Source organism: Dromiciops gliroides, chromosome 1, assembly GCF_019393635.1.
Source record: "Dromiciops gliroides isolate mDroGli1 chromosome 1, mDroGli1.pri, whole genome shotgun sequence".
Taxonomy (NCBI): domain Eukaryota; kingdom Metazoa; phylum Chordata; class Mammalia; order Microbiotheria; family Microbiotheriidae; genus Dromiciops; species Dromiciops gliroides.
The window spans coordinates 486,407,993-486,420,529 of record NC_057861.1 but is presented as its reverse complement, the minus strand read 5'-3'; the positions used below and the strand labels follow the sequence as shown (position 1 = coordinate 486,420,529).

Below are 12,537 nucleotides of genomic sequence, written 5' to 3'. Positions count from 1 at the left end.
ACCATCTAGTTCAACCCCCTCATCTTACAGATAAGGAAACAAAGGTCAATAGGTTAAGCTTGTTCAAGGTCACCCTGCAAGTAAGGATCAAAGGTGAGGTTTGACTCAAGAGCCAATGTACTTTCTAGTGTCCCACAGGGCTGAGGAGCTCAGGCAAAGGCATGGAGATGGTAATAGATAAGGAACACCAGGGGTAGCTAGGTGGCGCAGTGAATAAAGCACTGGCCCTGGATTCAGGAGGACCTGAGTTCAAATGCAGCCACAGACACTTACTAGCTGTGTGACCCTAGGCAAGTCACTTAACCCTCATTGCCCTGGGGGAAAAAAAAGGAACACCAACCAGGTCAATTTGGCTGGACCACAGACTGTAACCCTGGAAAGGTATGATGAAGCCAGATTGGCAAGGATTCTAGAAGCCAAACAGAGGAGTGTGCATTTTATCCCACAGGAAAGAGTGAAGCCATGGAACCTTCTAGAGGAGGAGAGAGACACGGTCAGAGCTTTGATTTAGGAATATTAGTTCTGAAGCTATATGGAGAAGGGATGGGTGAAGAGAGAGAGAGTGAGAGTGAATAGGAAGCTACTGTAATAGTTCAGGTGAGAAGTAATAAGGCTATGAAATAGGATAGATCTATGTGACTAGAAAGGAGGGGAAGAATCTGAGCTATATTGTGGACACAGGATTGAAATGCAGGGATAACTACAAGGGAGTCCCAGCATCTCAACTTCCTGGCAATCAGTAGCTGATAAGACTTTGCAAAGTGATATGCCTTTTGGGGTTACAACAGTAGTACCTTCTTGGAAATTGCATTGAAAGCCTAGCAGGTGAATAATGCAAATGTCATTATTTCTGATGAGGGATTTAGCTTAGTAAATTTAGTACATATCCCTCCCCCTCCCCCTTTTTAGTACTTATTGGCAAACCTATAACAATTGTTTATCATCTGACAGTTGCAGAAAGAGATGACAAGGGAGACCTGACTAGATCAGGGGAAACCAAGGACCCTCCTTGGCAGCTGCAGGAATTCAGGTCTGCTTTTTAAGCTTTTAGATGCCATCCAAACATTATCTGCACAGATATTCTTTCTTTTTTTTTTTTTAAAGGGCAATGAAGGTTAAGTGACTTGCCCAGGGTCACATAGCTAGTAAGTGTCAAGTGTCTGAGGCCGGATTTGAACTCAGGTCCTCCTGAATCCAGGGCTGGTGCTCTATCCACTATGGCACCTAGCTGCCTGCCCCCTGCACAGGTATTCTTATTGCCCTGGCAGTTCTGATCCAGGCATAAGTCAGACTCTCCTCAATCAGAGTCCATATCCAATGGATCATTATCAAATATTTTTCAATACTTTTAAATATTCTTCTGGGAACTAATTCTCAAAATTGTGATGCACCCAGGTATAGAATGCTAAAACCTGAATCTCCAACACTTACAGGTGGCCTCAACCTGATTCTATTTCAGTAGACTTCACAGGCAATTCATTTCTCAATTGGATACCAATCTCCATTGATTCCAGGAGCAGCTAGGTGATGCAGTGGCTAGAATAACAGGCCTGGAGTCAGAAAGACTCATCTTGCTGAGGTCACATCTGGCCTCAGACACTTACTAGCTGTGTGACCCTGGGTGAGTCACTTAATCCCATTTGCCTCAGTTTGTCTGAGCTGTAAAATGAGCTAGAGAAGGAGATGGCACTCTGTTATCTTTGCCAAGAAAACCTCAGATGGGGTCATGAAGAGTTGGGCATGACTGAAATGACTGAATGACAACAACTCCATGACTGGCTATTATAGTAAGATCCTTTGCCTGACAACCTGCTATGTAGGCACTAAATGTTTCGTTTCATTTCTTTTTTTTTTTTTTTTTTGCGGGGCAATGATGTAGGCTCTAAATGTAATTCCAGGTAGCATAAATTAATCTAAAGTAACCACAATACATCAATTTACTTGTTACATCTGATCCTTCTCTTAAGAAAGACATGCTTCATACCACTTCAGTTCCAAAGCATATCAGTGGCCACAACTGATAGCAGAGGTAACTACTGGATTTCTATAGGCCAGAAAGACTTTATTTTAGGTGTAAGAACTTCCACACTACCTCCTGTTCTGCCCATATACCTAGAACCCCTTTGACATGACAGTAGCCTGATGATTTCTATGAGAATAAGCCCAAAGTTTTATGTTTGTTTATTCAGAAACTTATTTTAAGTCTCTCGTCTTAACCTTACCATCTTTATTTTTAAATGTAGTGCACTCTTAACTTTAAACAAAAAACCTCACCAAATTAACAAACATTTATAACTACATGACAGAAAATTTCTACATATAAGACATCCATGAATTAGTTACTTGCTTGGTATCTCATTCTGTTTGTGTTTGTTCATTCATCCATGTATTTGCAAATGCATTTTTCTTTTCATATAGTCACAGTGAGTATATATACTTCTGCTTTCTTCACTTTGCATTACCTTAAATGAGATCTTCCATTGTTTTAATGACAGTGTAGTATTTTATTACATTGATATATTACAACGTATTTTGTTATTTGTCATTTGTTGGGCACTGAAGCTGTCTATAACACTTTGGAATTAGAAATGTTATATATGCATGCATGTATGTATGTATGTATGTATCTTTCTATTTATCATCTTTCTCATTTTTTTTTTCTTTAAGATAACACCAAGGGTATAATCCTTTTTTTTTTTTTTTAAGTGAGGCAATTGGGGTTAAGTGACTTGCCCAGGGTCACACAGCTACTAAGTGTTAAGTGTCTGAAGCCGGATTTGAACTCAGGTACTCCTGACTCCAGGGCCGGTGCTCTATCCACTGCGCCACCTAGCTGCCCCAAGGGTATAATCCTAATGAGATTATTTTTCTGATTCTTGTATACTCCTAGATAACCTCCAAAAAAGGTTGTATTAATTTGTAGTTCAGTGCCTAAGACAGAACATTGCACTGAGTAGGTGTCTAATAAATATTTGTGGAATTGAATTCTACCAGTGATGTATGCATGAGCAAACCTGTTTCTTAAGGATTCACAAACACTGAGTTTTGCCACTCAGATTATTTTTTGCCAATTTAATGGTTGTAAAGTGGTACCTCAAAGTAGTTTAAATTAGCATTTACTAATTATAAATGAGAATAGGCTTCTAAATGAAGTGGAGACAAGTAGAATCCCATTTCTCTATCGCTCTCTCCTATGTATGGAAGAAATTAGAGCAATACAAGAAGAAAACAAAAAGTTTATTCTACATTAAAAAAAAAATCTCTTTCTCCTTATAACCCTCAGAGAGAAAGCTCCTCCTTTTTCCCTTGGTGGGAGGTTTATCTATCACTCACTATATTTTTAAGGGATTTTTGATACTATAAAATTGTAATGACAGAGTTTTAGAAAACCACTCTCCTAGGGAATTCCTGCTTGATGAGAACCTGGATGGTGGCCAGACCTGGAATCTGAGATTGGAAAGGCTGAATTTGATTGAGAACTATTAATTGTTCTCTCTGCCTTGCAAATGGGCTGAGAGCTGGAGGCAAACAACCCTCAGATAGGAAACTTGGCGGGAAGCTCAAAATATTGTGTAGGTCTTGAAAGAGGAAGAGTCAGGAAGGCTGCTCCTGGTCACTGGGGCTACTCAGTCCCCTGGAGTTCAGTTTTCCCATCTATTATATCACGAGGTTGGACTAGATGGTCCCTACTGACTCTAAAATGGTGTGACTCTGTGATTCAAAAGGGCTGATATTAATGTGGTGTCAAAGGTAAGGTGGCATCTGTCATTGGAGGCACATTGGACTAGAAACTACTCGAGAAAAGCTGTGATATTTCTTCTCATCCCTGATTAGCACAATGCCCAGCATATGCAATAATAGAAGAATAGCTAATATTTACATAGCACTTACTATGTGCCAGGCACTGTGCTAAGTGCTTTATAATTATTGTCTCATTTGATCTACATTTAATAGTGAAGGAAACTGAGGCAAATGGAAATGAGGTGAGTTGCTTAACTAGTAAGTGTCTGAAGCCAGAGTTGAACTCAGATCTTCCTGATTTTCAGGTCTGGCCCTCTAGTACTGTAAATAGTGGGTGCTTAATAAATACTTATTGACAGATCAACTTACTGCTACAGAATTTGGGCCTAGATGCCGTCTTTTTTTTTTTAGTGAGGCAATTGGGGTTAAGTGACTTGCCCAGGGTCACACAGCTAGTAAGTGTTAAGTGTCTGAGGCTGGATTTGAACTCAGGTACTCCCGACTCCAGGGCCGGTGCTCAATCCACTGTGCCACCTAGCTGCCCCCTAGATACTGTCTTAACACAACAGGTTTCACAGAAGGAAGAGCTGAGGTAAGCATCCAATTAATAAATATGATTCAGGCAAACCAAAGAGATCGGAGAGAAATCAGTCAAATGGTAAGGGCTGGATTTTCAGGGGCCAAGATACTTCTAGGAGAAAGTTTAAGAAAATTCCTATGAGGTCAGTGCAGGGGAAGCTTGGGTTAACAGTGAATAGGAACCTAGCAGGGATAAGAACTGGCAGTAAGTAGACTCTGCCTCTGCTTGGGTTATTTCTCCCATATGATCCCCTTTTCTTAGGACATTGGTACCTAACTCAAGGAGGTGGGAATAATTTGGGCAATAATCTACATAGACAGTGTTGAGTTTTCAAGGAAAAGGTGTGTGAACTTTCATAAGTCAATGGATATGTGTTTTCATAGATAGTTACCCCTCCCCCCCCTTAATTGATGCCAATGGCCACCAATCCAGAAAAAATAGATTTTGGTGGAATGCTCACAAGAAGTAAATAGATGGAAAATGCTGTTGCCTATTTTGAGGCAACTACAGAGAACTTTATGCACCTTTTATGGTAGTGGATATATATACAAGATAAACATAAAAAATGCAAGTCTTAACTCCTTCTTGTTTTACCTGCCAAAGCTGGAATCGTGACTTTGTTCCACTCCCAAGGCTGATCGTACTCATCCGCAGGCCTGTCGTCATCTTGGGGCAACTTGCTTTCTCGTAAACGCTGGCTGACCAAGCTTTCAGAATCTGAATCCACACCATTGCCTTCTGGCTCATAAGGGGTGTCATATAACTGGACGCCTTTATTCTGGGATTTCACACTTTCTTGCCTCTGAAATTCTGCAGAGAAAAGAAACATGGTATTGTTAAGGGCTAAAATTCTAGCTAAACTGTCTAAAATATCTAATGAGTGGTCGCCAATAAATTATAAACTTTAGCAAGAGTTAGACTTTTAAGCATTTATTAAGGAGAATAAGAATTTGGTAAAGAGAGAGAGAAAGGCCTAGATTCCTATCTATTAAAGGGAGAGCGCATTTCTAGCTCCCCTCTCCACCAGTGTCCTCAGGAAAGAGAGTGAGACTGAGCGCCAGTCTCTTCCTTCTTCCTCCCACTACCCAAAGTCACTTCCTGATGCTAAAGAAAAGACTCCTGGTCTTGCCCTCAAAGACCTTCGCTTCATGGGCAGAACTCTTCTACAGTAAGTCTCCAGCAGGTGGCGTCATTCCAACCGTTACAGTATTAATGGGATTTGATAGAACTTGCTATGCAACCTTTATTTGATGAACATTTATTAAACATCTATTTGCATACAGTATGCTGTACTTGGTACATGACATCAAACAAAAGGGGAAGATACAATATGGGGTCTGGTCTTTCTTTAAAGTTCTGGCCACTTCTTAACTTTCTAGCCTTTTAAGGCACTGCTCCCCTTTACACACTCTACAATCTAGCCATACTCACCTGCTGCTCATGATGCACAGTACAATGTTCCCTCTTTCTTGTGCCATTACTCTGTCTCCCATGCCTGGGAGATGTTCTCAATTCACCTCCAACTCTTAGAATCTCTGGCTTCCTTTAGCACTCAGCCCAAGGACTACCTCCCAGTCCTCACAAGCAACAGTGCCATTCCTGCTAAGATTGCCTGGTTGTTGTTGTTTTTTCCCCTCCCCACTGAATATCTTTTCCATGCTATAGTTAAATAAGCTTCTTTTGTTAAATGTTACATGGTTCTAACCCTGAGCCTAAACAACCATACTTGTCTGTGTTGAGCCTGGCTCAGAATATAATAAAATAGTAAAGTTATATAGAATATAATTATCCTTTAATAATTCATTGGTTTTATAGGACCTTAGTAGCATCGTTAAAATGAACAATTGTCTTTGTATGTTGCCGCACAATCTTATTGTTTGGATTCTGGATAAAAATGCCATTTATTGTAAATGTTTAAAAATGAAAAAGTTAGTTTGGTCTTTTAAAAATTGCCTTTTCACTACTCCCAGGGATCATGGTAATATTCATTTGCAAGCATTTATCAAGCACTTATGTATTGCAAATACCTAAGTTGGTTACTGGAGAAAGATATAAACCCAAAAAGCATGCGCCTCTGTCCTCAAGAGGCTCACAATTATTTTAACTAGAAGATATAAGAGATATGCACAAATAATCGGAATACAGCCTTTGTGTTTTCTTCACCTGCTATGTTCTTATCCTAAAGTTAAACTTAGACGCCATATCTTCCAGGAAGCTTCCATTCATACCTTCCAATCTGTAATAACTTTTCTCCTCCGAATTCATATAGCATTTTGTTTTATAAATCTCAAATGCATTTATTATATATTGCTGTGCATTTGAGGTATCAGCATAGGTGCCTTCTCCTCAAACCAGAACAATAAATCTCTCTCTCCCTCTCTCTCTCTCTCTCTTTCTCTCAGGGCAATGAGGGTTAAGTGACTTGCCTAGGGTCATACAGCTAATAAGTGTCAAGTATCTGAGGCTAGATTTGAATTCAGGTCCTACTGAATCCAGGGCCAGTGCTTTATCCACTGTGCCACCTACCTGCCCCAAACAATAAATCTCTTGAGAGTAGACAGTGTCTCACCTAAACTTTGTATCTGCTCCAGGGCCTAGCAAAATGCTAGTCCACAGGACTTAGAAAAGGGGGTGGGGATGGGGGTGGGGTAACCAAGTCTCAAAATTTTAGTTGGGGAACAATTAAAAAAAAAAATTTCTTGCCTGAAAGCTTTAACTAGACACTCTGTCTGCTTGTGCCGATAACCAATACATAGGAAGACTTTGATTACTCTAAAAGGAGGAATAATCAACCACCTGAGTTAAACAAAACTTCATTTGTTCATATTAACTGTGAATAGGCCTGACTTAGTAAGACTCTAAGTAATAGAATATTTGAAAAGACAAGGAATTTTGTGATTTTCAAGTACATGTTTAAGAGATTGCTAAGAAAACGTTCCCAAACAAAGGTTCATCTATGTACATATCCCCAGGCTGACATGTAGCTGAGTCACAGGAGGATGCAAGGATGGCATTTCCATCCTGTCTGTGTTGGTGTGTTGCTATAGGTTGGGGGTGGGTGGCAGCAGCCACAAAAAGGCTTTTGGGGGGGGGCAGGGCAATGAGGGTTAAGTGACTAGCCCAGGGACACACAGCTACTAAGTGTCAATTGTTTTAGTAAAAAGACCTTTTTATGGCATGAAAAAGGTTCAGCAAAAACAAGTTTTTTTGGTTTTTTGGAGAGTCTGATACCTTCAGTTTTGGAGAGCCTCCTTGAGTCAGACAAACAACACCTTCCTTGTCGCTCTCTGCAGTTTACTTCCTGATTGGAGAATTGATGCGCCACCCTGAATCTCAGTACTTACATCTTCCCCCCACACACACACACACTTATACTCACCCTTTGGATTATGGTGCTATGCAGACAGCCTTGGATACCAGACCAACCTGATTTGGCTTGCTTAGCTCCTGATCTGAACTACATTCCCAGCCCCAACCCACGAGAAACAGAGGTGGAGAAGAACCCTTTCCCCTCCCAGCTATTTGCCTAATCCACGAGCACTAATCTAACCTGTCTCAGGCAGGATGTGACAATCTAGGGATCTGATGTAGATAAGAATGCTTTGTAAAATGAATCTTAGAAAAGTGAACATGGATAATTTGGGTCTTAATATGAAATGATGGAGTCCTAGAGGTAATTTCCTCCAAATTCTTGCTCAAAAGACAAATAACTTCTAGAACCATTCATTTATTCAGTCATCAATTATTGAACACTTTAAATCTATATATCAGACACAGGATCTCCAATATAGTGGAATCTCTTTTTGCATAGATAACTGCTACAAAAGCAAAGTAAACTTTACTAGAGTTCCAGACCAAATTAAAAAAAAAATTATTTTAAAAACAAAAGCCTTGAAATTCAACAGTAGGAGAGAGTAACAGACTCAGCAGGTTCATGCTTCAGCCTGAACTAAGCAACCCAAGGCCATGTATTCTTTTGGGCAACAAAGAACCAATGTACCTTCCCCAGACAAGCTCCATCAGTATCAACAAGGACTCATATAAGTGCCTAAAAGACTACTATTAATCTTAGCTCATATGTGTGTGTGTGTATGTATGTATAAATATATCGGATTTTATGCCTTTATGCTTTTAAAAATGTGTTTAAACCAAAAAACCTATATATTGGGCAATGCAAGATGTGGAAACTGAGGCCAAGATAGGTTAAGTGACTTGCCTGAGGTCACACAGCTAAGTGGAAGAGCTGGGAATCAAATTCAGATCTCTGATTCATCACTAGGTGTTCTTTCCACTACAGCATGCTTGCCTCTTCAGTTCTGGCCTATGGCTACATCACAGCTCAAGCTCTATACCTCTGGGAGTGGGGGTTCTTAACCTAGGGGTAAAGGACAATGGGGAGAGATAAAGTGTTTGTGAACTCAGGTGGGGAAAAAAAATGACACCTTTATTTCAATATAGTTACTCTCCTTTGTAATCCTATATCCTTTATTTTATGCATTTTAAAACAAGCCTTCTCAGAAGGGTTATATTATACACATGCAAATTAAGATTAATAGTTGTCTTTTAGACACTTAGATGAGACCCTGTTGATACTGATGGAGCTTGTCTGCGATAGGTACATTGGTTCTTTGTTGCCCCAAAGAATACATGGCCTTGGGTTGTTCAGCCTAGGCTGAAGCATGTGTCACTTCCTGAGGTATTACTCTCTCCTAATGCTGAATTTCAAGGATTTTGTTTCTCAACTAATTTGATTTTTAAAAATTGGTCAGGAACTCTGGTAAAGTTTATCTTGCCTTTGTAGCAGTTGTCTTTGCATAGAGATTTTCCATTGTATTGTGGATGCTGTGTCTGGTATAATGAAGGTGTTCAATAACTGATGAATGAATGAAGAGCTTTCACTACACTGCCAAAGGGTTCTATAACACCAAAAAATATTAAGAATTTCTGTTTTAAAGACTGCTGTTTTATAATGCACCATGAGTGATACGATATAGACCTCATCTCTCAAGGTGATATGTGGTCAAACATCAAGACAGGTACAGAGAAAATACTGAATGTTGAATAGCATGGTATTAAATATTGAATAAGAGTTTTTCTTTGGTTGAACTAAAGTTTGGTTACAAAACTCTGGTTAAAGTGAACCTGGATAACTTTTACTTGTTAAATTCTGTTAATTCTGATAGTCCGGCTGCACCCCATATACATTGTAAACCATCTATTTGCCACTATTTTGTTTTTATGGTCTTCCTGAAATATTATGCATGCTTAACTCTAAGGAGGATAGCTGCAGAAATGCACTGAGAGCACATATGAAAATGTTCACTGTCTCTCCTCAATTGGACTTGTGAACGTGGTGCAGTGTGTCTGACCCTACCTCTCCTACCTTGTTACCAAAGGCCCAGGTGTCCCTCTAATGCATTTTCCTGCTAGAATGCTTTGGTGGTGAAATGCAAAATCAAATATGAAAAGGATGAAAAATCTGATGGTGGGAAAATCATCTCAGTTGTAAATATTTAAACATGACCCAAAGGACAGAACATTCAGAATTCTCCTTACTAAATTCTTAAAAGTCCCCTGAGATACATTTGCATTGTAGTATTCCAAACTCATGTCTAAAAATGGGCAGAAGTGAGAGGTGCCACAAGACCAAAATGCAGGAGAGAAGATTTTCCCAGAGACAATGTGGCAGAGTGGAAATGGATTACACTTCAGCCCAGAGGTTGTGAACCATACACAAACTAGCACTGTGCACAAGACATTACACGGAGACGCAGAGTCTAACTACTAAGAGAGAAGACTAGGGTCTGTTCTGCTGCTAATGCAGCTCTGAGACTCAGTTTCCTCATCTAATAAAATGGGGAGAGGGTTGGAACAGGGGGTTCTTAACCTGGGGTTGGTCCATGCACTTTTTTTTTTAATATAATAAACATTTTTATTTATAGTTCTGGGTTCCAATTTTTATCCCCTCCTGCCATCCCTCCATTCCCCTCTCCCTAAGGCAGCAAGCAATCAGATATGGGTTATACATGTATGATTATGTAAAAGATTACCATATTAGTCATTTTGTACAAGAAAACGATTAAAAGAAAAAAAAATAAAAGAAAGTGAAAAATAGCATGCTTCAGTCTGTTCCATCAATATCAGTTCTTTCTTTGGAGGTGGATAGTATGTTTCATCGATAGTCCCTTGGGCTTGTCTTGGATCATTGTATTGTTGAGAATACATTGACTTAAAGAAATGTTTTGATAACTTTATTTGAATATAACTGGTTTCCTTTGGAATGCTATGTAATTTGTTTTATAAACTTAAAAACTTTATTCTGAGAAAGAATCCATGGACTCCCCCAGACTGTCAAAGGAGTCTGTGATGCAAAAAAGGTCAAAGAACCTACGGTCTCTTTGAGCCCTAACATTTGTTGGCCTATCAGGAAAGCGCTGTTAGGGGACTCCATCAGAAAAGGGGAGCGGCATTCCAGGGAATGGCACCACTAAATGAAAGCTGTTCATTGAAGTGGGATTCTATTTGGCCTCAGCAGAATCCAAATCTTCATTAAGATATGAAAACTCAAAGCAATGTTATAATGCCCCTATTTCTTTGTTAGTATTTCTATTCATTAAGCAGGGCTTCAGGAGAGTACTGTAGCAAGGGAGGAAAAAAGGGGATAAACATTTATTCAGTGCCTTCTATGTGCCTAGCCCCATGCAAAGTGCTTTACAAATATTATCTCAGTTGATTCTCACAACTCTGGGAGGTAAGTGCTGTTAGTAATCCCATTTTATAGTTGAGGAAGCAGACAGACAGAGGTCATGGGACTCATCTGGAGTCACACAGCTAATTCGTGTCTGAGAGAAGATTGGAACTCAGGTCTTCCTTACTCCAGGCCTAGTACTCTATCCACCGGGCACCTATTGCCTTTACCATGATTCTACCTTTGAATTTACTAGCTGTGTGATCACGGACAAGTCCTTAACTTCCCTGAACCTTAGTTTCCTCCTCTGTAGAAAAAGGTATCCCCCATACAGAGTTTTATGAGTATCAGAAGAGATAAAGCACGTAAATGAGTACGTAAAGTGGTTGGAGAAATTTAAGACTCTTTATAAATTTCAGTTACTATTATTAGTTATTATTATTTGGTTTCCAAGGCAACGATTCATTTTATATATACAAAAAGGGGGCAATTGTTTCATGCCAGATAGTCACGTGTGGTCCTCTCTTCTTGGCTAACAATCTGCGTGGGCTTTCTTTTATTGCAGATAGTAACATTCAACAGTCTAGGAATTTATCCAGTACAGTAGTCATTGGTCATATGTTTTAAATCACGTTCTTCTTACAGCCTATCTATAAATTCATAGAAAATGACCTTTAATGCCGAGGTGGCAGGTGGCTATTTCATGCCTCTTAGTCAGAGTACACGAGCATTAAATTGACAGGGTGGATTTCTTCTTCTTTTTTTTTTTTCCCCCCCAGCCACCTCAGGAGAAGAAAGATTGTCACAGTGAAACTAGACATAAAGACTAGAAATGTAATGGGTGTCTTTAGTTTGCTTGAATTTTGATTTCAGCTTCAATCTTTATCCCAAATATTTCCATAAAAAGAAGCTTAAGAAAAAAATCTGTATGCCATCCAGGCAGGCCGTCGCAGCCAAGGCATCAGGATTGTTTTCTCAGGAAATCTCAAAAGCACCTGGCCTTGATAGCTGGGTTTTCTGTTTTTGGTGAGTCCCACAACAGTTTTATAAGCATGGCCACTGAAGGACACTAGAGTTTCCAATTAGAGACAGAGCTCAATTATTTAACATGGTTGGGAAGGAGTAGCTACTTAAGGACAGGCCTTTTTAAGGGTTGAAAGAGACTGGAGATTATTTTGCTCAGCTCTTCATTTTACAGGAGGAAACTGAGGCCTAGATAAATGGATACAACTACATAATCAGCTAAATCAGAGTCCGTAGGGCAGGGTTATAATTTAGTGGATTTAGGATAGATTTAATCCATGTATTTCTCCCAGCACTGCAGACTGTAATTCATTTTTCCACATTGTCTCATCTGGTTTGCACAGGGAGTCTTCTTACATATGTTTATTTAATTGGCTTAGTCCCACAGATCCTGGCACTGCAGAAAAACCCAGGTTTCTGATCCAGCCTTCCTTCTGGGATGACCCTCCATCATGTGTTGGACATGTAGGATACACATATGTTCTGTATGTTTACATGTGTTTGC

At 39.6% G+C, this 12,537-nt stretch overlaps 1 protein-coding gene across 1 annotated transcript in view; it reads right to left on the bottom strand.

The window, feature by feature from the left end:
• Positions 1–12,537, bottom strand: part of SHB (SH2 domain containing adaptor protein B) — a 383,908-nt gene that overhangs the window by 157,514 nt on the left and 213,857 nt on the right. The window contains exon 3 of the mRNA XM_044005533.1: positions 4,916–5,131. Within this exon, the coding sequence (XP_043861468.1) occupies positions 4,916–5,131 (216 nt within the window). The remainder of the gene's footprint in view (positions 1–4,915; positions 5,132–12,537) is intronic.